This window comes from Sparus aurata, chromosome 4, assembly GCF_900880675.1.
Source record: "Sparus aurata chromosome 4, fSpaAur1.1, whole genome shotgun sequence".
Classification (NCBI taxonomy): domain Eukaryota; kingdom Metazoa; phylum Chordata; class Actinopteri; order Spariformes; family Sparidae; genus Sparus; species Sparus aurata.
The window spans coordinates 25,279,137-25,304,606 of NC_044190.1; the positions used below are offsets into that span (position 1 = coordinate 25,279,137).

General features: G+C 43.2%; 1 protein-coding gene across 2 annotated transcripts in view; it reads right to left on the reverse strand.

Annotated features, from left to right (window-relative positions):
• Positions 1–5,245: 5,245 nt before the first annotated feature.
• Positions 5,246–25,470, reverse strand: part of LOC115580187 (uncharacterized) — a 141,178-nt gene continuing 120,953 nt past the window's right edge. The window contains exons 9-10 of one of the 2 annotated variants that reach the window (XM_030414212.1): positions 7,155–7,216; positions 5,246–6,099 (exon numbers count right to left, since the gene is read on the reverse strand). In XM_030414212.1, the coding sequence (XP_030270072.1) occupies positions 5,977–6,099; positions 7,155–7,216 (185 nt within the window). In that variant the 3' untranslated portion in view covers positions 5,246–5,976. Of the gene's footprint in view, positions 6,100–7,154; positions 7,217–21,734; positions 21,892–25,470 lie in introns of both variants that reach the window. The other variant, XR_003983823.1, reaches the window with a different exon arrangement.

The window sequence follows — 25,470 nt, forward strand, 5'->3', positions numbered from 1 at the left end:
AGAGCAGCGAACGCTCATTTTCATTATTGATTATTTGTTTGGTTTATAAATTGCCAACCTGATATTGATAACTATGATAATAAAAAAAATGAAACATTGATTTTGTGTTAAGAATACACATATGATAATATCTTGTAAGTTATCTACCACAGATGTTTGGCTTTGTGGATCTTTTGTTCATCAGTTCTCCTGTTGGCCCTATGGTTACAGACTCTTTGACTCATATATAAAACTCATATTTTATAGTAATACATTTGCCTAAGATGAAACTAAACGCACTTGATATTTTTTTTGTTATTATCTCGAGATGTCATGATACTATCTCCATCGTGTATTAGTTTGGCCCAGATAATCTTGTAGTGATGATCTGATATTGCGACAGGCCTGAATCCAGTCACAAGAAAGATCCGGGTAATGTCTTAAACTTACTTATTTTGTTTGGCCAAAAGCTCAAAACACAAAGATATCCCGTTTCCGATGACAAATTATCAAAATTCAGAAGTAGAAACAAACTAAACAAGGACTTAAAACACAATTTTACTTTTAGAAATATACATGTAGGGCATCTTTAGCAGACCTTGGCTGCCATGCAAGGTGCCAACCAGCACATCAGGAGCAGTTTGGGGTTCAGTATCTTGCCCAAGAACACTTTGGCATGCAGCTAGGGTGAACTGGGATTCGAACCGGCAACCTTCCATTTACCAGACGACCCTCTTTACTTCCTGAGCTACCGCTGCCCCTGTTACTCACACAATTACCAGAATAGCTGCTGATTAATTATTTTTTTGACTGCCTTATTGTTTCAGTTTTGTGTTTAATGATCATTTTCTCGATTAATCATTGCCAATCGCAAAACAGCCCACGGTTACAACTCAATAACTTGTTCTGTTCAACAACCCAAACCAAAATGATGCTGTGTTCTCCATCAGATATGATGATGACAGAACAACTTCTGAACTGTCAAAAATTGTTGCCAAGTAATTTTCTTTTGACTGATCAATTGAATAACGGTTTCAGCTCAAATTTCAGTTGCTATATCCGTCTCACCAAAAACTCAATAGCGAGGATATTAAGTTTTGTTTTTTATGATAAAAAAAAAAAGCAGCACATTCTCCCAGTTTAGTGGCTGGAAACAGGTAACGTTCCCCTGGCCTGAAACAGTTAGTTATATATGTTAAAAAAAGGTGCAGATTAATTTTCTGTTGATCAAGTTCTTGTTTGGGCTCTGCAAAACTCACCAAAAACCAGGACAGACTTTAAATTACTAACTTGGGGCCGGTGAGGTCGTGGGTCTCGGTGACAGTAAAATCTAAATCTAAATATGAAGCAACCCAACACACAGCGACGCCATGCGACCTACGCAAGTGAAATAGCCATAATGAAATCCCCACAACGGTTGTTTTCAGTGTCAGCTTTACAATTGTGAGCCGAGGCGAGCGGAACTGATCAGAGAGAAACAAAAAGCCCGGGTCCGTCCCTCCCTCACTCTGGCGCTCGCACCCACAGATGTCACACATCTCCATGAGTGATCTGCGGGCTTTGAAACCCCTCAGCTGTAAAGATGTTGATATGCTTTAGATGAAGAGGAGCCAGGCTTGTATGTGGGTGGATCTTCATGTTTGGCTTCACTGAAGCTGTATGTAAATCTTCAGGTCACAAAGCCTGGGTGGTGTTTCTCTCTCTTCATCACGGTTAGGCTGACATTTCTTGATGTCTCTTAGCTGAAACCACTCATACTAGCTGGCATCAATTTGGAGGGAGAAAGACAAAAAAAGGCGCCGGCCTGCCTGTGATTTCTTCACATGTAGCATGCAACAACTAGCAGTGTTTTTCTCTTCGCCGAATCCCTCTGCAGCACTTCTTTCTTGTTGGTCAGCGATAGTCTGCCTCACTGTAACCCTTATGCAAATAAGCATGGTTATGAGCGTTCCCTCGACCTCCTCCATTCTCCCAAGTCGCCTTGATTGAGTGTGGCAGGCGGAGGAGGGGATGGATATAATGGACTCCACCAACTTTAATGAGACAAATCTCAGCTATGGGCTGACATTTTGAAATAGTCCTTGTGAATGACAGTGTCAGCAGTCACCTTTACCAAAGCTTTCCAGGGAAGGTCCCTGTAATGATGGAGGGAATTAAAATGGCCTCCAAGGCGGATGAGATAGGAGCCGCAGGATTAGGGTGCAAAGCCACGCCTCTTAAATGGGCTCTGCAGCCACACCCAAAATAAAGAAGCTGCCTTTTCATACAAGTGCGGCTCCACGTGTCGTCACCCTGAGATTTGATGGAGGGATTACGGTGAATGTTAGCTGTTGACCACAGTGAGATTTAAGATGAGCCGTCCCTCACTTTAAGCGCCCTGCCCGGCCCTCTCACTCCTCTCATTCCTCCCCCCCCCGCTCGTTGTGTGTCTGGTGGCAGACAGGGACAAGCTCCGCTGTCATTACAAACTTAATAAGAGCAGAAGTGAGATTGATGAGAAAAACAGAGGCATCAACTGCTCTTTTAATTAACTCTTGTCCCATAATGGTGCCGGGACGGAGGCACTGAGCAAAGAATGAGACATTTTCTTTCTCTTCCCACCCCCTTTTTCTGTTTTGTTGCCTTGCTCACCCCCGATAATGAACAGCCTTCTGGGACCCAATTACATCCAAGGCTGCATTAGGAGCACAGCAGGCCCAGTGGAAACTTCAGCTGAGTTTCCCCTCATCTCCCCCCACCATCCCTCCTCTCCCTGCTACCCTGCTGGAGGTGGCCTTCACTTGATTGAATTTTGAATGTTACCCCCCCCCCCCCCCACCCACAAACATTCACCCCATCTTCTGTAGTCCCTTACCTTCACCAGCTCTGAACCCACATGTGGTTTATGATGGAAGCAGGAGGCAATGTATGCTTGTTGTTAGCTGTCCTTCACGTTATAACCGCCCGCACTGATAGACTGGCTTTGCATATAACGTGTAATAGCCGGCGCCAATACGTGCACACAAGCCTGTTTGTGTGTCGCGTCCCTGCAACATTCCGCATATTGGTGTTGAGGACACGTGAAAGGAGATTATTCGAGCTGCTTTTAAACTGAAGAAACACTGACCGTCTTTCCTGAAGGCCAGCAGCGTTTACATCGGTTCCCTGCAAACCTCACTCTCACTTCATATTTTGTCGGCCTCTGGGCAACAACCTGAGAAAACAAAGTTGAACTTGTGATCCATTTCTGTTATGGATTGAATAAACTCATGCTTTGTCCTGTATTGTTGTTGTTATCTGCGACTCTGAGGAAAACGGATACGATCCTGCTGTCTTTGACAAAGCATAAACGCGAGGGGAAGAAAAGTGGTCTGTTGCCACTTTAAGCAACAAAGTGTATTAATTTGACAATATGGGATACCCTTCTTTTCTTTCTGTGTGAAAATGTATACATGCCACCACCTTTGTACCATATCGCTAATATCAGTATGCTGACATGCTTACAACAATAACGAGGCTAACACGCTGATGGTGAGCAAGTTTAACATGTCCGCCATCTGTTTCATCTAAGTGTGAATATCATATTTCATTTTTGTCAAAATATCCCCCTAATTCTTCTTTTAATTCCTCACACCACACCTTCAATTATAGACTCATTACGTTTTTACAAGTCATCCTTTGGGTGACTTGAATTAATTCAATAGGTGCTGACATGAGGGCTGTCACAATATCAGATTTTGCATGCACAATTGTCTTCGTCAAACAAATTCACAATAACAATATTATTGGGATATCTATAGTGATATCAAAAAATCAAATCTATCTTTAATTTTGTCGATTGTGTGTTTTGCCTCTTTTTGGCAAATAAATTACCACAAAATACGAAAGCAGGGAGGTGGAAAAAAAGAACAGTTACTATCTCAGGTACACTGACAGAAGATGCTCGAGACCGAACATGAACTGATTTTTCAGATGAGATCAACACAGATGTTATTCACAGGGTATCAATCTCATTTTTTTAAATCATAGTTATTATTGTGAACATCGCAATGTTGTCACACCTCCAGATGATACATTTCAGTAAAAACACACATTAATGTTGACCTCATGGTGGCGTTAGAGTAAATGTCGGGAGATCACCAAAGTCATAAGGGTTCATCCTCTGGGGATCACTGGTGTCTGGATAAAGTTTCATGGTATCGACAATTTTTCAGTCCAACAGTGCTAGAACACTGAAATCACTGATTAGCGTGGCTAAAAATGCCTTCAAATGTCAACACCACAGATTTAAACAGCGATATGGTGATTTATAAAAAAATATATATTATTCTAGTATTCACAGGCAACCTTTATGTGTGTACAGCATGTGACGGCTGAACGTCTCTTAGATAATGACTGCCTCTTAATGCAATGCTTGGGGATATCCAAGGCATTAATAACAATTATTGGTGTTCTTTGGTTTCTTCAGACACCTTAAGTGTGGCGTATTGACTGCTACGCTGGAAAGAATGTTGCTTATTGATCTGGCCAAGGCAGAAACCAATGGTGTCCTCTTCCTGTTAGGCTGGAATTAATCCTTACATGCTGCCAGTGAGCGAATAACTTACCTACCGCGACTCAGTGACTGGAACAAAGCTCACAGTGTCTTCTTCGCCGAAGCCCCTCTGAAAAAGTCACATGATACAAGAGATGGACCCAAGCACATGCACGGAGGGACAGGAAAAAGAATCACTGCTTAAAGTTCTGTTGCAGCAGGAGAGTCATGTACAACGACTCCTGCAGGAGAACAAATGCTTTAGACACGGTTTGGATAAATCTGCGATAACACTGAGGAAGAAAACGCTTGTTGATGGAGGGAATTAAAATGGCCTCCATGTTTTTTGTGAACTTTGCTTTCGGTTTGCACAAAGTCAAGTGGAATTCTACTGAACAAACAGACACCATTTACTTCTGTTAGCAACTGTAAGAAATTTAAGAGTGTTGCAGCATGCAGTTATGTTTCTACTGGTCCATTGTCTTATCCCTAACCAACACTTTGTGTATCCTGTACTACCATGCTTGGTCTACCTCCCTGTGGACCGTATGGTTACTAACAGCTCATCCACTATTGCTTAGGGGTCTTATTTTGTTCTAGAAGAAAGACTTTATACTGTCAAACTCAGACATCCCTTGTGATTGAAGGCCGATGGGCATGGAACTCTCAGAGCTGCCCTCAAAGCTGCAACAATGCCTGCTTTCACACAGCCAACTTGTGGTGGGTGGAGTGGAAGAACAAAGGCAGACTTGTTAGGGTTTAGATGCCTTTATTATTCTTTTATTTGGCTGCAATTTCTTTTCTATCTGCCCATATTCATTAAGTTTTTTTGGCTACATTGGCTTGTGGGGTCTGTGGCTCTAGGAGTAGTTACTGCATGTGACTCAAAACACATCAAGCGCTCTACTTTCTCTTTTGAACAAATCAACGTACAGAAACTTGGTCATGAAAAATAGATGGATCTGCCTTTTAGCGCATCGTTGAATCAACTAATGAAATGAAAAACACTGATGTGATTCGGGTTATTTGAACAGAAAATAACAGAGTATCAGTGTGCAAAATTAAATGATTTCCACCTACCTAGATTAGGTCTGGAATTAACTATACTGCTTAAACGACTGGTTCAATACTTGTTTTTTTTTAAGCTTTACTGTTCACATTCTGAAAGTATAATTACAGTCTAAATATATCTATAACACAAACGCATCAACTTAATATTCTCACGAAACTCAGCAGACATGAAATAGCAAAACTGTGACAGGAAAACTGTTGAGACTTGAATAAGATTATACAAAATACATCTTTAACTCATGTTGTGACACAAAATCAACGCTTTAAAATCATTCATGACAACTTGTTTTTGAGATTTCATTTGTTTTAAGATCTCATCATTCATAGAAATGTATAGTTAAATGTCTCTGGGATCGGAAAGCGTGGACTCCGTGATGTCCAATGTCTGCTAAGGTGCAGAAACTCTCCCAACTCTAGTCTGCACACGTGGCTGCTGGGAATATGCAGGCTCGGGGAGGTTGGAAGTGGAGATTCTTCTCCTCTTCTGTGGGCTCTCTACTTGAATAATCAAAATTCCCCTCGCAGTCAGAGCCGAGCTGAAAGCACAAGAGACTTCATTCAGACAACACATGCAATAAGTGGATGATCAAAGAGCACCGATGCTGCTAAAGCTAGTTACAAAGCACTTAATTGTTTTTTTTTTTGTTTTTTTTTAAAGAAATGAGAGGTTGTGTATTGTTTGAATTCTCTGGAGGGAGCAGAGACAGAATAACTTTGATAATGTCATCAGGTGTCTCATAAAAGCGTTGTTAGTTTTTGGAGCTCAACTAAAGTCAGGATGTCTCAGCCTACGGTGCTTTAATTTCCTCCGTCAAGGCGGTTATGTTTTCACCCATGGGTCTTAACTTTTGTTGCGAATCTGGATGAAGGAACGGATCGAGGATTTTTCTGTCACTTCTCACACATTTTCGTACATTTCTCAGGGAATAATTCTCAGGGATCTTGATCTTGATGAAAATCAGGTGTATGAGGCAGCTATTTTCTATGAGAGTACAATTTGATGTGGATCCACATACAAATGGATCATACATGTTTTATTGATATTGGATTAGGCTTGATTGAATTAAAAGGGACTGTTGGGCGTTAAGCAGAGGTATGTGCACTACAGAGTGCCATTGTAGTAGTTTCTCACTGTTTTTTATGTTTTTAAAGTGCAATACTCTTTGTAATAAGAATCCCTCTTAAAGACATACAACATTTCTGCATAAAAAAATGGCCTGATCTTTGTGGATGTTTTGTTGAGCGGTGTTCTAACATTACCCTAAATGTGTCCAACAATGTTCTAACCTCCAGGAATACATACTTTTTTTCATATAAATGACATTTTGTGTTGTGTTTGATCAAAAGAACCAAGAGCTTTAATGTGTTAAATCATTTTTATTTGAGAATAAGTAACACTTCTGTCTTGACTTGCTGCACATTGTTTACAGTTTGTCTCCAGCTGTAAACTTTTTGTTACTCGGGTGCATTTTGGTCGGTAGAGATTCAAACTGGCCCTAATGATGCCTCATATGTATTAGGTTAGTGACCTCTGTCCATCACATCTTTCTGTGCCCGTCACCTTCACAAGTCTGAGTCTGAATTGACCTACCAGTGCGCTGAGCAGGTTACCAGCAGCTGCTGTGTCACTGAGGCCCGGTCGATATACAGTAGCTGCAGGCAGAAAACATCGACTGTCAGCTGGCAAAATCACAAGAGCTAAAATCCTCCTGTAACAAGGCTGCCCGAACCCCCAATCAGCAATCGCTTGTTATGTTCTTTTCTGTGTCAAAACAATCCCTCATTACATGATTGGACAAAAAAAGGTTGATGGCTTTGTTAGTTGTAAAACGGCTCTCTAACCGGATGTAAATTGCAACGGAATGCAAATTTGCTCTGCTTATTCTGGCCGAGCATCCACGGTGTCCCAATCCCTCTTAAGCTTCTTGTTGACCGCGTCTGCCAGCTTTGTGTACACAATTGGCTCCTCAGCTATTCCGACTGCATCGTTAATGTCTGCCCTTTTGTGCCGCTCGGTTCCACCGGAATAAATAGAATCACACGTGCAAAATTATTTTCTAACACAGATAATTAGCTGAAGAAACAATACCAAGTATGAATAATAACGTGCCCCGGTAACATTATAACTTTTAAGCACGGGAAAAAGCAAGGATTTGAATGCCAAGGGAAATGAGCTTATCAAATAAAGCTTGACAATGTGCAGTGAATGAAATGAGTCAATCATTTTAATGTGAGATGGGAGCCCTGAGGAGAATAAATAAGCAATCGTCACATCATGCAGGGAGAACAAATGAGCATGGTACACAATTAGGCAGGGTCACATTCTGCCAGAGCTGTGAGCGTGGGATGGGCTAATGAGCTGTGTGAGCGTGTGTGTGTGTGTCTGTTTTTGTGAGTCTGTTGGAAGAGAATGAGGAAAACAGATGAAAACACTGATCCCTAGCCCTCAAATTTCTGATGTACAGACTAAGACAGCCAGACAGCTGGATGCAAAAAAGCGGCAAGTCGGGCAAGAGACAAAGATAAAAGTGAGAGGGGCTGGTGGAGGAGAGGTAGGCTATCGGACGTCTTGGCATCTGGGGCAAGCAGACGTTCAGGCAGACTGAGCAATGGGCAGGTACAGCAGCCGAACAGACAAAAAGAAGAGAAGTGCCTCAGAAGGACCAACGGCACAGAGCTTTCAAAGGCGACTCATAGTTATTAACTATTCAATCACATAAAGGAGAGCTGAAGGCGTGAAAGGTTGCGGACCGAAGCACTTTTGCTTCAGTGCATTAAGAGCCTGGTCCAGCACTCTGGCTGCGTGAAAGAGAAATAGATTGCCTCCCAGGAAGATGACTGCTCAAAGGAGTCGGCTTTTTCCCCTTAATAACAGCAATCTGCTGTGAAAATCTAATCCCAAGTACCATTTACACTGAATCTAGATAACTTCTGCTCGAGAAAGCGTACAATATGAATATTTCATTCCTTGATATACAAATAAACAGAACAAGCCCCCCCCCACACATCAATCAGGGGACGTTCTCAAAGTGAGTGAACTGGAAGAGCAAATTGCTAATGAATACCATGCTGCTAAGAAATGCACATTCTAAAATGGCATTGTGGGTACGTTGCACAACTGGCCCAAAATGAAAACACAACTCTCCACGTTAGTGTAGAACGTAATTGATAGTACAGATATGGGTGCGCGTGACCCAAGAGGTCACGAAAAAGAAAATCTCAAGTGAAACACTCACAACGTTGTTAAGCGGACTGGCATATACACAGCAACAAACCAGGCATGAACACTGTCCCTCAACTCAAGTAATAGCTCCATCTTTGCCATTAAAGTCAGATATGGACGCACCCTTTAAGCCCTCTGCTCTCCTTCTCGCTGGCCTAATTCCCCCTCCTCAGTGGTGGATGAGAGGGATCAGAAATCCATCCATATGCATGGGCAACTATCTGTAGAGGGGAAGTCGGGTCTCAGCCTGGCCAGCTTTTCTGAAAGTACTGGTAATGACACTTAATGAAAGCTGGGGAGCCGAACTCTGAGAGGGGAAAGCCTGCGCTTGTACTCCCCCAGCCCCCACGCGCCATCCAGACCGGGCCCGTCAGACGGCATAAATAAACAAACGTGCTGCGTGAGAATAGATGTGCTATTTCCCTAGCCTCTCTCATGCCATTTCATCCACTTATTTATCTATTTATTATTATTCCCTGGATCTGGTTTGCTTTCAGCCCACCTCTGTACTCATGGCTCCCTGCAGGCTTTTTGAATGTCCCAAAACATTAGCTGGACTTTGCTCCAGTCACCCTGCGGCCCTTAATGGGCTGAGTCTGCATCAGCTCCCCACTGGTCTCCACAAATACACACACGAGAAGAGCTGTCAGAGCGCCGTAAATGGAGCAAATATTCAGGCATGTCACAAATCTCCTCTTATTAGCAATCACACCGCTTACACCGCTTTCTCTAATGGATTAACAAACCGGACCAAACCCCTTTCTATCCCTAGTTAAGCTGTCATCTTTTCTAATTGGAGTAGTTTGGCATACGAAAAGAGCCTCCCAGTGATGCAGGTGATACGGCAGAGATGAGAAGGGTGAGGAGGAGCATGACGGTTGCAGCGTTGCCTGTGTTGAGAAGGCTGCTGAGGCGCAAAGTAAACAGAGGGAATAAGGGGATAGAGAGGCTCTTCTTAGCACAAGCCTCTAATCAGTACAGTCAACACATGGCAGATTGGGTTCGCATCTTTTTCACCCGGCTCTCGCTCTGCCTCTGTCCTTCCACCACCAAAACTTATCCCCTCAATCAGCCCCAATTTCCCTCCTTTAAATCTGGGAGGATATCAGGCGGGAATCTGTTGCAGACAAATACCAGGTAACACAAATCTGGCTCACTCTGAGGGCAGAGAAAAAATGAGATGGCTTCGATGTTGGGGGCACCATTCCATCGACAAATAACTCTTTCTTCATATTTTATTTAGACAACGTCAGAAGTTTCCGTGAGGATGCTCTGGATGAAATATTTACTTGTGGTCTCACAGGTGAACACTGAGAGCGAACACTTATCTGTTTGTCTGACCGGAGGAGAGGACGTCCTTGGGTCATCTGGGTGAAAAGTTTGCCAACTCCGGAGGCTCAAACGGAGACCTCTTCCTCTGTCGCACCACCTCTTTGTGATCACAGACTCCCTCTGCTTCAACCTCAACATTTCCCAGCTAATAGCACAAATGTGTCTTTGGTGTGAACAAGCTTTAGCCATCAGTCGAGGCTGGGCTACACAGGTGGGGATGCCCCAGCTGGCCAGAGCGGAGCAGATTACAGTGGAGGTCATCCTGGGTGCAGAAGGACAGGAGTGCTAAACATGGCTGTATGTAAAGGAGAGAGAGAGAAATGTGCTGGGGCTGCATTAGCAGCAGGACCCAGAGGCACAACCCAGGGGGGTGGTGGACTTCAAACCCTGATGTGCAGCCTGCTCAGGGCTCTCAGGCTGCTGATTTCACAGCCAGAAAACACAGACCATTAGTCACAAAATCATGCTGAGCCCTATGCTAATCCCAGAACAAGCAAAATCAACATGACAGCCAATAAAATCCTGGGAGCGATGCAGCAGCTTTGCTTTTCAGTGATACTGTCTGTGATGTGCTGGTGAGTGTTTGTATTGACCCGTGTTTCAGATGAGCCACTCCAGAAACACTGGCGCTCTGTCTGAAAGCTTGCTGCTTTGTCACTGACACTGTCTCTGGAGTCGGCCGGAGCCAAAGCAGAGAACATGTAGTCACAGAGAGGGGTTTGTATAGATTTTACAGCCTCTTTTGGAAGAAAACTGGAGTCCTTTGCCTGGACTGTGATAGTCTAACAGAGTGGGATGATCAGAGCCAAAGCCTGTCTCAGGTCAGAGTCTGTAATGTCTCACTGGTGAACTCAGATAAAGCCTTAATGGCAGTTTTGTTCCATTCCTCTGCATCCTTTGATTGTGTCTGTTAAACTAATTTTCTTTTGATGAAGTCTCTAGCAAGAATGTTACGTCAAGCTTTCAAACTGGCTTCAGAAGTCTGACAAGACACATGTGACATCACTGTGTGTTCATCAGAAAGCAACAGGTCAAGAAACTTTAAGTTGAAAAAAATATATATTTGTACATGGTGATGAACAATGTTTCTTGTCTTGATTCATGCCCCATGAGCAAAGTCTGATTTGTGCTGCTACACAAACACATCACACACTCTACTCACTGTGATATATTCTGTATCTTTGCATTCCAACAGTTTTAACGTCGAGCTGAAAAGTGTTGTTTTCAATGACCTCTTCTGGTTCAGGTCTGCTGTGCCACTGACCACACTCAGGATATCTGACAATTGTGATGTACACCTCTGTGTCCTGCAGCAGGCTGATCATTTCAACCAAAGCATGTTGCAGTAAACATGTTCTCAAGTTGTTAAATCTGTGAATTGTGAACAGCTTACATGGCCAGTCCATGCTGTCACTCTTCCAAAAATCACAATCAAGATATATCTTGAAAAAATACAGTACATTTTTTTAAAGAAAAGGTTCATTTTTTAAAATACCATTGTTATATAGGTCACAGTCGTGACATTGTACAATATTTGTAGATTGACTTGATTCTCTCTGTGTACACCCGAGTCTTCTTCTTTTCAAGCCTCTTCTCGTCAACCTCATCTTAAAAATCTCCTGACCTCAATTTGCCAAGCTTCCACAACCTCCTGCAGGTGTATCCTGCACACACACACACACACACACACACACACACACACACATGGAGTGCTCTGTATTTTACAGTTACATACGAGAATAAGCACGTCAATATAACTCTCTTCTGTCAACTTTCTCTTTCTGAGCAAAGACGGATGATCTCCGTGCTTTGCTTTTTTGATTTTCACGGACAGTTTTTCATTTACTTGCCTGCAGCAATGTAGGGTTTTGATAAAATGTGCATTAGCTATTGTTGGGATAGAAACCAATTATTGCACAAGTGCACAGAGACCTCGGCAGTAATGTGGTGTATATTAAGGCCTTACTTACGTTCCAGAATGAACTGGCTGACGGGGGAAAACATCTTGTGAACATGAATGTCGTCTGACCAAACACAACATCTCTACCTTGGACTGGGACAGAGAGGGAAGAAGAGTGAGACAGAGGCACTGAAACATTAAGAATTCCATATTTACTGGAAATGCTTCATTTAAACTGTTCTATATATAGAACAGTTTTCTATATTTCTGTTATGTTGGGGTGTAAAGCTAACAAGGAGGCAACACAAGGGCATGAAGGAGCAAGGGAACATCTATAAGACTAATTACAATGTTAGACTGATGAAGCATATGAACAGTGTATGTATTTAGCCTTGACCTGGACTACCTTATATATACTGTTGTTACCTGTATTAAAGAGCTCATATTATGCTTTTTGGGTCATTGGCTTTGCTTTAATGGGTTATGTAGCATTTCTGTGCATGTACAAGGTCTGCAAAGTGAACAAGACCACGCCAAAGGGAGACTCTCTCCCACAGAAAACACTGCTCCTACACTGCCTGAAACGCCTGGTTTGGAGTCAAGCCTTTACTTCTGCCTGCCAGATCCTTCTTTGGTCAGGTAATGAATCTGTGTTCAAATCCTTTCTTTAATTTTTCTACTCAATATCACACTTTGCAGCTAGTCGGGGTAAGTATCCATCTATATTTCAACCACCGTATGAAATCCTGCCTATTTCTGTGAAACACTTGGTGGCAGTCAGGAAGATAATTTTAGTATAGACTCGCTTCACTGATTTACTTAAAAAAAAAAAAAAATAAAAAAAAAAAGAATTAGTTGTGATCTGTGCACAGCCTGTCAGCAGCTACCTTGTTGTGTCACTCCTTTTCCCCAGCTTCAGCCCCACAGCCATTTCCTGCTAGTCAGGGAGACGAAGGCTATGAGCACACCGCCGCCATCACAATGACCTTTCCACAAGCCCAGGGAGCACGCAATGCAGAGGAGAGGCAATAAAAGTAATGAAAGAAGCAAAGGCAATTAAAGTGGTGTGTGTGAGGGGAGCGTGGCGGAGATGAGCCTAACTGGAGGCGGCCCTGGAATGCACTACAGCTCCATATCCCCCATAATCCCTGTGTGATCGCAGAGCAACCCTGGTGTGCTCCCGGTCTGATCATCCTCTTGCAGCATTCACCAGTTAATCTGTGCAAAAGGACAGCCATGCACACACACACGCGCACACACAAATGGACCTGTGACACACACATCTCTGTGCACACTGCCAGAGTCTTTATTATAGGCTGCATACAATATGTACCACACGACAAAGTGAGGAAAAACTTCTAAAAATAAATGACCAAACACAAACACATTCAGGCACAAATGCACACACACACACACATTTAGTTCTAGAAAATTAGTTGCTCTCCTTCCGCCCTCTGCAGCGCGGCGTTTCCTCGCGGCCAGTGAGAGTCATTAATGCCCTTCCTCTGATGCAGCCACACAAGCAACAGCAATTATTTCTAAAAGCAAAAAGTGAAAACAGACAGCGGACGCACAAATATACACGGCACATAATCATTATTTTTTTTGTTAGGCAGGCTGTGTGGGGGCCGAGGAGGTGGCAGCAGCTTGGACTTCATTTTCTCTGGCGGAGTTTACTGACCGCAAAATGACAAGGATGCTTTTCCTAAACCAATTAAGAGGCTGCAGTGCTGCTGTTACCATGTGACATTGACAGCACTTACGGAGGCTGACGCCAGGCCTTCTAGATGAGCCAGAGATGTGCTCTTGGCTCAGGAGTCAGAGCATGCACACGCACATACACACAAAGAAATACACGTGTATGCAATATTGCCCACGTCATGACAATATAAACACCTACGAGCTCCAGGCCAAAACAAATATATAACTAATTAAATACTAATACATGAGATCTGCAGTACTGAGGTGTGTGAGTGGCTAAAAGAAAAATAAAAAAAAATCCAGTTTGTAATATCAGTAATTGAGTCCGGAAAAAGACCTCATTATCTAAACTGCTTTAGGAGTACTGAGAAAGTGCAAAGCTACAGGTCTCCCCCTTTCTTGACAACAGAATCTGATCCCGTCTGCGGTCTACAATTAGTGAACATTGTGACCTCTGGGAGTTACGACTCTTCTTGAGAAAAGGCTGCATGGTCCAAGCTAATGACCACAATGCTCCGTGAAGGAGCTACTACACTCACTGTTGAGAAACGAGATGAGAGTCATTTTCCTTCTTATTACAGAGCACTCCCACCCCAGTGATGCTCAGGGCTTGTAGGGCATTGGCAGGTTAAAGTGCTGCTTAAAGAGGGGAGAGCTGATGTAAAGCTGGGCCTGGCCAGAGTCAACTGTCATATTGGCTGCTCAGACGTCAGAAGCAGGTTTGGTTGACAGAAAGTGCATATTCTCAATCTGCAGCTCGACATGCGAGTGTCTGCTGTAGTCTGAGCATCTCTTTAATTTGGTGCATAGTCCTCCCTCCATGGAAAAAAACACCAAAAAGATATGCCACCCACGATACCTCTCTGCTGCATACAGTCAAACACACTTCATAACAGCAGCTAAATCCACAAATGTACATCGCTTTTCTTAGCATTAATCCATTTTACTGTATTTGAACTAAATATAAGCTTTGTTGAGCATCTAGACATCAGGGGTAACGACAGCAGCTTCAGTGAATCTTTGCATGAATTGTGCAAGTCCATGAAACACAAGTCTTTCTCATCTTGGGCTTCAGAGTTTGCTCTTGTTCTTGTTGTTTTTATGGTGTTTTTGGTGGTGTAGGTCTAACATGCAGGTTAAATTTTCCCTATAGGTGTTCGGTGTACAGGTTAGGATTTACACCATCATCATACTATTTCAACTTTCAGTGACCCTTTGCACCCTATATGTTAAAACTTGCATATTTTCCGACTAAGTCAGTTAGTATTTTCCTTCTATTTGTTAACAGCTTCAAGTTAAAATCCTCGAAAAAATTCTCATCAATCTACACTCCATACACCATAATGACAATGCGGAAAATTCTCTTTTTGACGGACCATTCTGCCATTTTCTGCCATTCTTCTCTGCAGATCCTCTCAAGCTCTGTCGGGTTGGACGGGGGCCATTGGTGGACGGCCATTTTCAGGCGTCTCCAGAGATGTTCGATCGGGTTCATGTCAGGGCTCTGGCTGGGCCACTCAAGGACATTCGCAGAGTTTTCCCTGAGCCACTCCTGTGTTGTCTCGGCTGTGCGCTTAGGGTCATTGTCCTGTTGGGAAGTGAACCTTCGCCCCGTCTAAGGTTGGCTCTTGGGGACCTTAAATGCAGCAAACATTTTTTTTGTAGCCTTCCAAAGGTCTGTGCCTCGACACAGTCCTGTCTCTGAGCTCTGCAGGCAGTTCCTTTTGCCTCATGGCTTGGGTTTTGCTCTGATATGCATTCTCAGCTGTGAGACCTTATACAGACAGGTGTGTGCCCTTTCAAATCATACCAAATCAGTTGAATTTACCACAAGTAGAGTCCAGTCAAGGTGAAGGTCAGGCCTCTCTTAAACCGTACACTAGAGCCTGTGCACCTACATATCATAAAAAACGTATCTCACAAAACACAGTATCAAGACATTTTCACCTTAAACGTGCGATATGTAACAAACTTTCCGAGCCCCTCTGGCTTGCGACCCCTCATATGAAATCAGCTTGCATTTTTTTCTTTCTTAACGCAGAATGTTTTGTAGTTTTCTAAAGCATGGTTTCGCTTTTCAGATTCTATCGTTGGATATAAAAGATTCAAAATAGAAAGGGAAATAAATAAACAAACCAGCAGTGGAAATAAGCCGTATTTTTGTCACTCTCTGTTTTCCAGCTCAGCTCTGCACTGCTGCAGCCGAACCAACCCGGGCTCTGGGTGGTGCTCTGCAGCTCCATCACACATGACTTACAGTCCTCCATCAGCTACAGAGAGAGATAATAGGCGGCTGTCAGTTACGCACCTCTGTCCTCATCTCCCCCCAATCAGCTCCCTCATCTCATGGAGCTGCATGGGTGTTGGAGTTTCACGTCGGACTAAGTTTGACAGTCACGTTCCATCTTAACTCGGTGGTGGAGATTTCAAGCACGTAGGTGGGTAGATGAAAGATACCCCTTATATGCATGAAAGAGATCAAATTGGGATTAAGGAGATTAATTTCAGATGGTAATTGAGAGAGAAACTTTTTCATCAGATTTATCTAACTTTCTAAAAGATGTCAAATGTGGTGTGATTTAATTTGCTAACAGATGAATGGTTGGTAAATTGCTGTGCTTCAGGCTTGTGTCCCTTTGGTTGCTGTAAAATCATATATCGTCAAATTTCATGACTTGTGAAGATCTGACTCATTTCTCTCGGCTTCCTCTGGGGTTAAAAAATAATTACTAGTTTTGAAACACAAATTCAGGCTGAAACTAATTCAATTTGTGAGCATGGCTGGAGGGTGACTGAGTGGTGTATGAACGTTGGAGCTAGGCTTCAATCAGAAGGCGAGGATAGGGGGGAACCATACCCCTGTCAGAGAAGACAAAATGACCTTGGAAACCGCACATGGGAGCGTGGGTTCAAATTGTGATGCTCACCTTTACGTTCTGCTGCTGCTGGATGTCACTGATGTCAACACATACACAGAAAAGTGTAATCATGTCCTTAAGTAATACAAATATTTACAGGTATATGAGTGTGTGCATAGGCGACTTACATTATCAATGGATCAGACATACAGTATTGTAATTTATCTCATTTACCATTCATTTATTTTTCTTAATATATGATTTGATTTGAGGTTAACAGGTTGATCTACATTTCCTTATATTCTCACTTGGTATTTGTTGGTGTATTTGTGTAGGTACATGCTCATTATAAATATACATAGGACAACTCTGCAATATAATTCAAAACTAGACAAAATAATATGAAATAAAATAAAATAAGTATCCACAGTGAAATCAGACACTTAACACATGCAGCTGGTAGGTTTGTGCCAATTAAGATGAAAAAGAAAATTCAACAGGTCAATACCAAACCTAAAATCCAAAACAAAAGAAGCCGGGGAGCCACTCAAATCATTTCTGATTAATTCAACCCATTTAAATTCTGCTGCTCAACACAAACATTTTTTTGATACGACATGAAGTTTGATAATTCCAGTAAAACAACAAAGTTGAATAAAGTTTCTTTTTCCCTAACTATCTTTTGACCTGTGTGTGAGTGGAGTCAAAACTCGTCTGAAGTTCCTCCGTCTGCCTCTAACTGAAACTCTTTCTGACCTGTTGCTCCTGCTGCCTGGCTTGTGTTATGGTACACAAGGCAGCCTTCAGCTTTCTCTTACAGTTGGCACACAGGCCACAGGCTGCACCGTTTGCCATTCATGGAAAAAGTTCTCATTCAAAGCGGCTTAAAGAGCCATGAGCATTTACATTCAGAGGATGGCTGGGAGCCAACAGACAATCAAACATGCCCGTCCTTTTCATGCAGAACCTTTAATACATGCGAGTCAAATACAATAAAACAAAAGTGTACTATTTTTTTAAAGAATAATTTCTTTCTGCTGTTTTTACAGTAAAGCTGTAGAGAGACATAAAGGGCAGAGAGAGAAGGCAAGAGAAAGAAAGAGGGAATGACATGCGGCAGGATTGGAACCAAACCGTGCCACTGATGTAAGACTCAGACCTTCTACATTCTAGTTGATCGTTTTCATAATGCTGCTGAGAAAAAACCAGAACAGAGTGAGTGAGTGAAATCTGTCGCACAAAAGCCAACAGTGCTGCCACTAAGTGAACTGAAGATGAACAGATTTAAATCCTGATAAGATGCAAGCACAACGGAACGAACTGTGTGTTTACAGAGCAGTATACTGAGACACTCGCTTCAATCAATATATTGATGTTTTGTAATAGGTTCTAAATGACTCAGGTTAGAGACTGCTGTGCAGCAAACCTTCTCACTACTGCTGCAATTCATTCCAGCAGGAAAATTAAAAAACAGCTGAGACGGCTGAGAGAAACTGAACTGAGCCAACTAGATGTCAATAAAAAAATTAGAAATCCATGTTCTGTTGATCCAAATGACATGAAGCCTGCGGGTTTGTTTCCACATGTCACCTTCACAAGTGTCCTTCAAGCAAGATGCTAATCTAGATAGTAGCGATATACAACATGTTTGACGACATGATTCCTGTTACCTAAGTAAAATGCGGCTGTTTGGTCTAACTGAAAATGAACTGAAACTCGATCACATGGATGTTATATCCTTCACTGATTTGCAAGCTCAGAGCTTATTGTCGTTGACATTTCTCCCTATGTTCCTCCAGTCTTCCCTCCAGCTCTGATACTTCTTATAGCAATTTCTTCTCCAAGTTTCCCTCAACTGCTTTTCACTGAAACTCCATTTGAGTTCAGAATCCGCAATCACAAAAATAAAACAGTTCATTATTGCAGCTGAAAAAAAAACCAGCTCTTTAAAAATCCCCTCTCAAAGCGTTTCCCTGTGTTTTTACTGTTGGCGCCGCTATCACAAAGACTGGGCTATCAACATGGCTCCCATGAGCAGCCTGGCTAAGGTCCAAAGCAAAAAAACAACTTTAAGACTCAAAATTTTACCAAGACACCACGATCTTTCGCACCAATATAACAGGCAGGTTTTGATACTGATCTTGTCTTCTTTGCCTCCTTCATCAGCGGGATTCTTTTTTCTTTTGTAGTGTACAGTTTACACAACTATTCGAAGTGTTCCACTGTTACCTGGGGATAGTGACCATGGATATCAAAGCCTTTCCCTGTTTTGGTTGCATGACAGACGGACTCGGAATGACGTTTAGGAAATCAATCTATAGGACAATTGCGTTATGTTGCTACACCCACAACATTGTGCAATCAGAATTTTCTACAGAATGAGTTAAAGAAAAAAACTTTTGTCTTTTGCCAGCTTAACATTAAATGTATTATCAACCATTTCCTAACCCCTCTTCTAATTGACTGCTTCTCTATTCAGCCTAGTCAAAAAAAACTAAAGTGTAAGTATGTCACGCAAGGAACTAAATCAATAGACGGCATGGTTCGCATGTGCGACAGATTCAATCTGATCAGGCAAGCTTTAACATTTAATGAGAGGATATTTAGTCATTCTGCCTGCACCGCATTGTTTTGCACAGCAGGTTTTTTTGTGTCGGTGATGTGTCACTGGAGCATAAGTGATAGAACTAGAAACATAGGTGTGTGTGTGTGTGTGTGCGCGCTGACCAGGCCCTATTTACTGCCAGGTGAAGCAACTAATTAAATATCAAAGGGCAAGCTCGGTCCCCTCTCTCCCCTCCAATATTAACTAGGACCACGGCCACGGGTCAGAGCCCTTACAAACTCGGGAAGGCAAGTGGTATGGAGACGGAAAGAGTAGAGAAGCAGGAGGAGGACAGGGCTAGGTTGAGGGTGGCACTTTATTAGTACATAAAAACAGCAAGCGAGGCCTCTTGAAAGTCCTTCCTCTGCTTCCGCTTTCACTCCCGGACTACCTATGGGAGCTGGTTTATGGATATGGAGGATGGCGTATGGGGAAGTTTTTGAGAATGTTTTTATCACAACATGCTGTGTCACGGACTCTGTGCATGTGCGTATCAGAAGCTGGTGGTGTGGAAGGATACTGTGGGAAAAGCCCAAAGCCTTTCCAATGCTAACCTCCCTCTTCCATTGACGAGGGAGGTGGAGTAACAGCTAATCGATGGCTAGTGAATTCCCAGCGCACCCCCCTCGCTAGGCTGATCAATATTCCTGGCAATTAGAATCCCCTATCTGCATGGCTGTAGGGACCTTGGGGTGGCTCGCCAGCCCACAAACACCCAATTTAGTCCTCAGCCTATCACTTAATTACTAAATCCTCCCTAATGCCTATTGGCAGGTGGCAGGCGTACTCAGCAGCAGCCCCAGTGGCTGAATGAACATGAGACCTTTGGCAAGGTGCTGGTTAAGATGCTCCCGTCCCACTTCAGCCGGCCAGTTAAACATCTGATTTCACACGAGGGCCCCGACCTGAAATGATCCGCTTATTGAGCGCCTGGCCCACACACAGCCCAGACGGATGGTGTGGAATGGGAGGAATGGGTTGAGTGGGAGGGTGAGGGGATAGAAGACACAGGACACTAAGAGTCACAGCGCTGAAACATCTGTCCGCCACTAGCTCCGTCGGCTGAAGTAACATTTCCATCTCATCATCAAAAATAAACATTTTTCCACTCTTCCCCTCTGTATTCGAGACATCAGCCGAGGAGATGTCTACTCATCTCGAACTCACTAAGCTAACTAAACTAGCTAACTTTACAGCTCAGCCTAGCCAGAAGACAATATTTACATCGCTTGCTGTCATGAGCACAAGCCTCTCGTCCAAGAGTAGATTCATACTTCCCACTGTGTGGCGATATGGTTAGTGGGTGTTGTTTGGTAGAAAGAAATAGTTCCCACATGAAACTGCTCACAACAATGTCTGTGGAGTGTCTTGAGCTTTTTCAGTTTTTCCCATTCTTTTTTTTGGCATTTTGAGCACCACGAGTGCCATTATTTTCATGAGAAGCCAGACATCTTCACAGCTGATAGCTCCATAACTTGCCAACTCACTCCAAACTATCTAGAGGGATAAATAGTAGTACAGTTAAGAGGAATTTTCTTTTGATTTATCTGAAACTAGAGGGAAGAAAATATACCTATAGTTTTGTGGTTAATACAGTTGAGTTGCTCAATCTTCACAACCTGCTGACAACAAAGTCCTCTCCTCCTGTCAAGGCTGCATATGCACGATAAAAGACATCTAAAAGGAAATGTACACAAAAACACATTTATATGCACTCGTACACAAACACGCATCCTAGAGTCACATTTGTTCCTTTCCTGGGTGACACTTCAAAGCCTGGTTTCCCAAAAGTATTCACAAAATAGAGGTTTACAGAGTCTCCTTACTTTTTCAAAGAACTCTAAGTTATGGCATTTTGTTTGACCTCACTTCACTTTTTTTTCCCTGTATCTACTTTTTTATATGTGCATCCATAGGTTCAGATTCCTTTGATATGATTAATGGTTGTTTTCATAGTTAGTATGAGCAGGCCTTTGGGTATGCTGTGTAGATTAGTGGTGTGTATCACGCAGAAGGCCTCGGGCTGTGAATTGATGGGCAATTTCCTTGCTGGTGGCTGAGGCAGCTGCCACATCTCGCACTCAGGTGACTGCCTCACATATTATCCATATTAAAGCCGGCACTGGAGGCTAGCTGACCTGACATGGAAGACTGTCACTGTCACTCCCTCTGCTTTTCCCTTCTCTCTCCGTGTCTTATACCATTTCAATCATTCTCTTTGTTTCAATACCTTTTTTTTAATTTTCTTGATTTTGTAATTTCAATAGCTGCTTCTTGATGACAGGAGAGAAACAGAGAGACTGATAAGAACCTGACAGCAGAGAAAAAAAAAGTGTGTCTGACAACTTTCCTCTGAAAGACTTTCAGGAGATTCAGGACATTTCTGCCCCATCTGACAGTGAAGAATGACAGCAGAGGTAAAACAAAGAGATGAAATGTGATGTGTCACACAAGTGATAAGCTGGACCCACACACATGCTGTCTTTAAATATTGCTATTTCCACACAAACTGTGAACAGTACTTTCTAAACATGACTCACTGTGTTCCATACCTGAGTCACTGCAGTGGTCTTCCTTGACCTCCTGCCTCCTCATCGCTGTGTTCGATCAGTGGAATATGGCCATCAGGCTGTGGACCTCCAGCTTCTTGCTGCTGTGCCTTCATAGCCTCTCTCTATAGAGCTGTTAATGCATGCCTTCTCTGCACCCCTGTGGAGAATGTGAGAGGACATAATGAGTGTGGTGTGAGATTGTACGTATGTGTCTATGTAACTGCTCACTTCATGTGTGAATGGCTTCTAACTGTAACATGAGTGCATGGCTCAGCTGCTTCCTTTCACTGGTTAAGCTGTGAGCAGCCTGTGGGTCCCTCTCCTGTGTGGTCACCTTCTGCTCTCGAGCTGTTATCTCCTGCTGACTGCACTGGCCCCAAACAGGACCTCGGCCCGCAGCCCATCCCCTGCCTCCTGAAGGTAAAACACCCCTGGAAAAGCATGCAAGCACTCAGTCAAGGCTCATACTGTATGTAACCCAGGGCTTTCCATACATTCATTTATTTGTGGTGACCTGCCACAGTATCAACATTGGTCACCATGTATTGATTTTCACTCTTTGGATGCACAATCTTCCCCATTTCCACAGGAATGTATTTGGCTGTGGCGCCCAGTTGTTTGAATGGCTGTTTAAGTTTATTTGGCGACCGCTTCAACTAACTGGAGTTAGAGTTACAATCTGTCACTGCTTGCCCCATCATACATACTAACAAAAAGGGAGAAAGAAAGGTATTTTGTGTTGTCAGTCCTGGTATTACAGCCCTCCTGTAAATGAATACTGATTGTGGTGCTACCATTTCCATTTAATGTGGGCCGACTTAAGCTGTTTTTTTGTCAAAGCTGTGGGTGCACAAACACCGACAGGTGCTCACCTGCTGCTGTGAAAACGCAATAGTGGGTAAAAAATCCAAAATGCAATGCATGTTTTTCGGTTGACTTTTAAAACAATTTAACACTGCCGACGAAGAAAGTCAGCAGAGAAGACGCATACAGGGAGAGAGAAAGGAAGACACGGGGTGTGGCAAGATGGCCGATCTATCAACACTTTGAACTGATAGAGTCTGGACAACTGTAGTCAGCTGACACACCTCTGCAAGATGCATACTCGACTCCTGAATGCCTTGGGCACGCTGCGCCGGCGCCTGGGGGAGAGCCTGCCGAAGCGTATGCAAGCATGCACGTACACGCACGTACACGCGCGTACACACACACACACACACACACACACACACACACACACACACACACACACACACACACACACACACACACACACACACATACAGCACTGTCACTTTCCTGTCACATACCCATGGAAATGGCCTCAGGTGAAGTGAGGATGGGTGCCCGGAGCTTTACAAATCCTCTTGAAGGACAGAGCAGAGGTGCACCTGCCTTCCTCCACCCCCAAGCTATCTACCACACCTGCTGCACTGCACTCACTCGGCTGCCTGCCCCTAATTTGGTATTTCCACAAAGATGACATATGTATCAGGCAGAGCAGGAAATGTCCTGGGTCGGGAGTGAACAGCTTCCTGACAGGTGTCACCTCCAATCTGCACAGGCCTGCCTCTGATGTGTTAACTATTCAATTAACCAGCACATCGCACTGAGTGGGTGCCAGCACCTAATTACCTCTGAGACCTTGCCTGTGAATGGAGTGAAATATGTGTATGTGCATGTGTGGATGACAGGTCACACATCATGTTACTGCTAAGGGTTCTTCTCACTCTGAACCACCTCGACATTCAAACAGAAGATGTAGTGAGAGAAAGGAGCAGGGTGTTCCCTTCCATCCTCAGTCGCCTCTCTGCCTATTCCCGTTTCTGAGCACCGACCAAATACTGCGAGAGAAAACAAGGCGCTTTGCTTTGAGTAAAATATGAGTGCAAACATTAAATGAAAATAAAACCAGTATTATTTAGCCATGTTTGAAAATTACTCCTGCCACGCGGCCTCTCTATCTCATGCCATTAAAATAACGAGGTGTCACTGAGCTCTGCTTCCATAGCTCGTATGTTGACACCCATCAAGACAAATCTATATTTCATGGCCACTTACAGATGTATAAATAGCCAAATGAGGTGCGCTAACCATCTATAAAACGGCACTAAAAGGTTGCCAGAAGATGGCGAGTGTCATGAGCCAGTCGCGCGGGCAATCAATCTGGCGAGAGAGGAGAGGAAAGGGGAGAAGAGTAAATGAGAGGAGTGGGCCGCGTGGTGTGGGTAAGAGGCGAGGCACAACGTGGCGGCAACAAGCAGGGCAGTAAATCACATCTGCACGCCACGCTCGCCCCACTGACACACAGCCACTTCAACTGACATGGGGCTTGCTCGACAGCCTGATGGATCACCACACTACACTCCATTAAAGGCAAACGGGCACGACAAGCACTGACATAACAAACAATTAGTCACTGCTTTGGGTATGGACTTTACATGCCGAGGGCCTGGCTGGTGATGGGCACTCGCCTCCTTTCTAGGGCACTGAGGATCATTAGGTCACTGGTTCTTTATATCAAAATGTCCTGGAAGGACACGTACTGTTGTGACAGCTGAATCATTTATGATCACCACAAAGCAGCAAGTTATTAGGGCTTTGTCTCACATCAAACAGAGACTTGGATCAGTACCACGATGAAATATTCTACAACTTGGTACACTGGCGACGCTGTTTTTGTTGGAATCACCAGCATCACATCACCGACATCGACCTTTGTCAACATTGTCTCATAAAGTGGACCTGAGCCACATAAAACAGGTTCAATAACACAATCCTGTCCAAGAGAAGGAATAATTATATTTATCGCCAACATTTTTGTCCCAGTATCTGATTGATCTTGCGAGAGGATTTCTTCCTGTCTCTGGGCCAGGACCATAGAACCGACCCAGGGCTCTTTAGCAGAATGTTGCGGTCATGAACATGAACATGAACATGAACATAAAAGGAAGATGCTGTCTCTGTTCTCTGCATCGTTTTGAGTGAATGAAGTAAATTAACTAGAATGAATGCCTCACGGTTGTATGTCTCCTTGCACCAGTCAAGTTGCTGTTCTTGAGCTAGCCTTGAATAATGGCCAGAACATTATGTCAAAGTGAAGTTGAATTCAGACTTACGATAATCATCATGAGAACTGTTGAGTAATGTCTAAAAAATGTATTTTGTGATGCCACAGTGGCCGTGAACTTTGACCACAGAATTCTAATCAGTCCATCTTCAAGTACAAGTGGGTGTTTGCGCAAAATCAGAAAAAATTACCCCAAGACGCTCTCGAGATAACACGTTCACAAGCATGGGGCGGATGGATGTATATATCTGTTGTAGCAATTGCAACATGGTGGCATGGATGACAATCACAGAAGACGACTTTACCTGGTGCAAACAATTTAATCTTCAGTAAATATCACTGATACTCATTAGGAGAACACATTCTAAATTGGCAGTGTTCCACCTTTGCTCAGACACCAGCTTTCACCTTGTTAACTGAAGTGTTTTTTTGTTGTGATTTGGGTTTTTTCTTTTGCAAGTTAATTAACACATTCAATCCTATTTTGAGAAGTCGCTCTAATCTTCTGACAACTTAGAATTTAAAGTAGAGGCTGCTTTAATATTACACAGAAAAAAAAACAGTTGGCCCAGAAATTTGTTTGTAACTTTCATAAGTTTTAAAAAACTTTTTAAAAAGTACTAAGTAGTATTTTTATCAATTTCTATAGTGAACAGCATGAGGGTA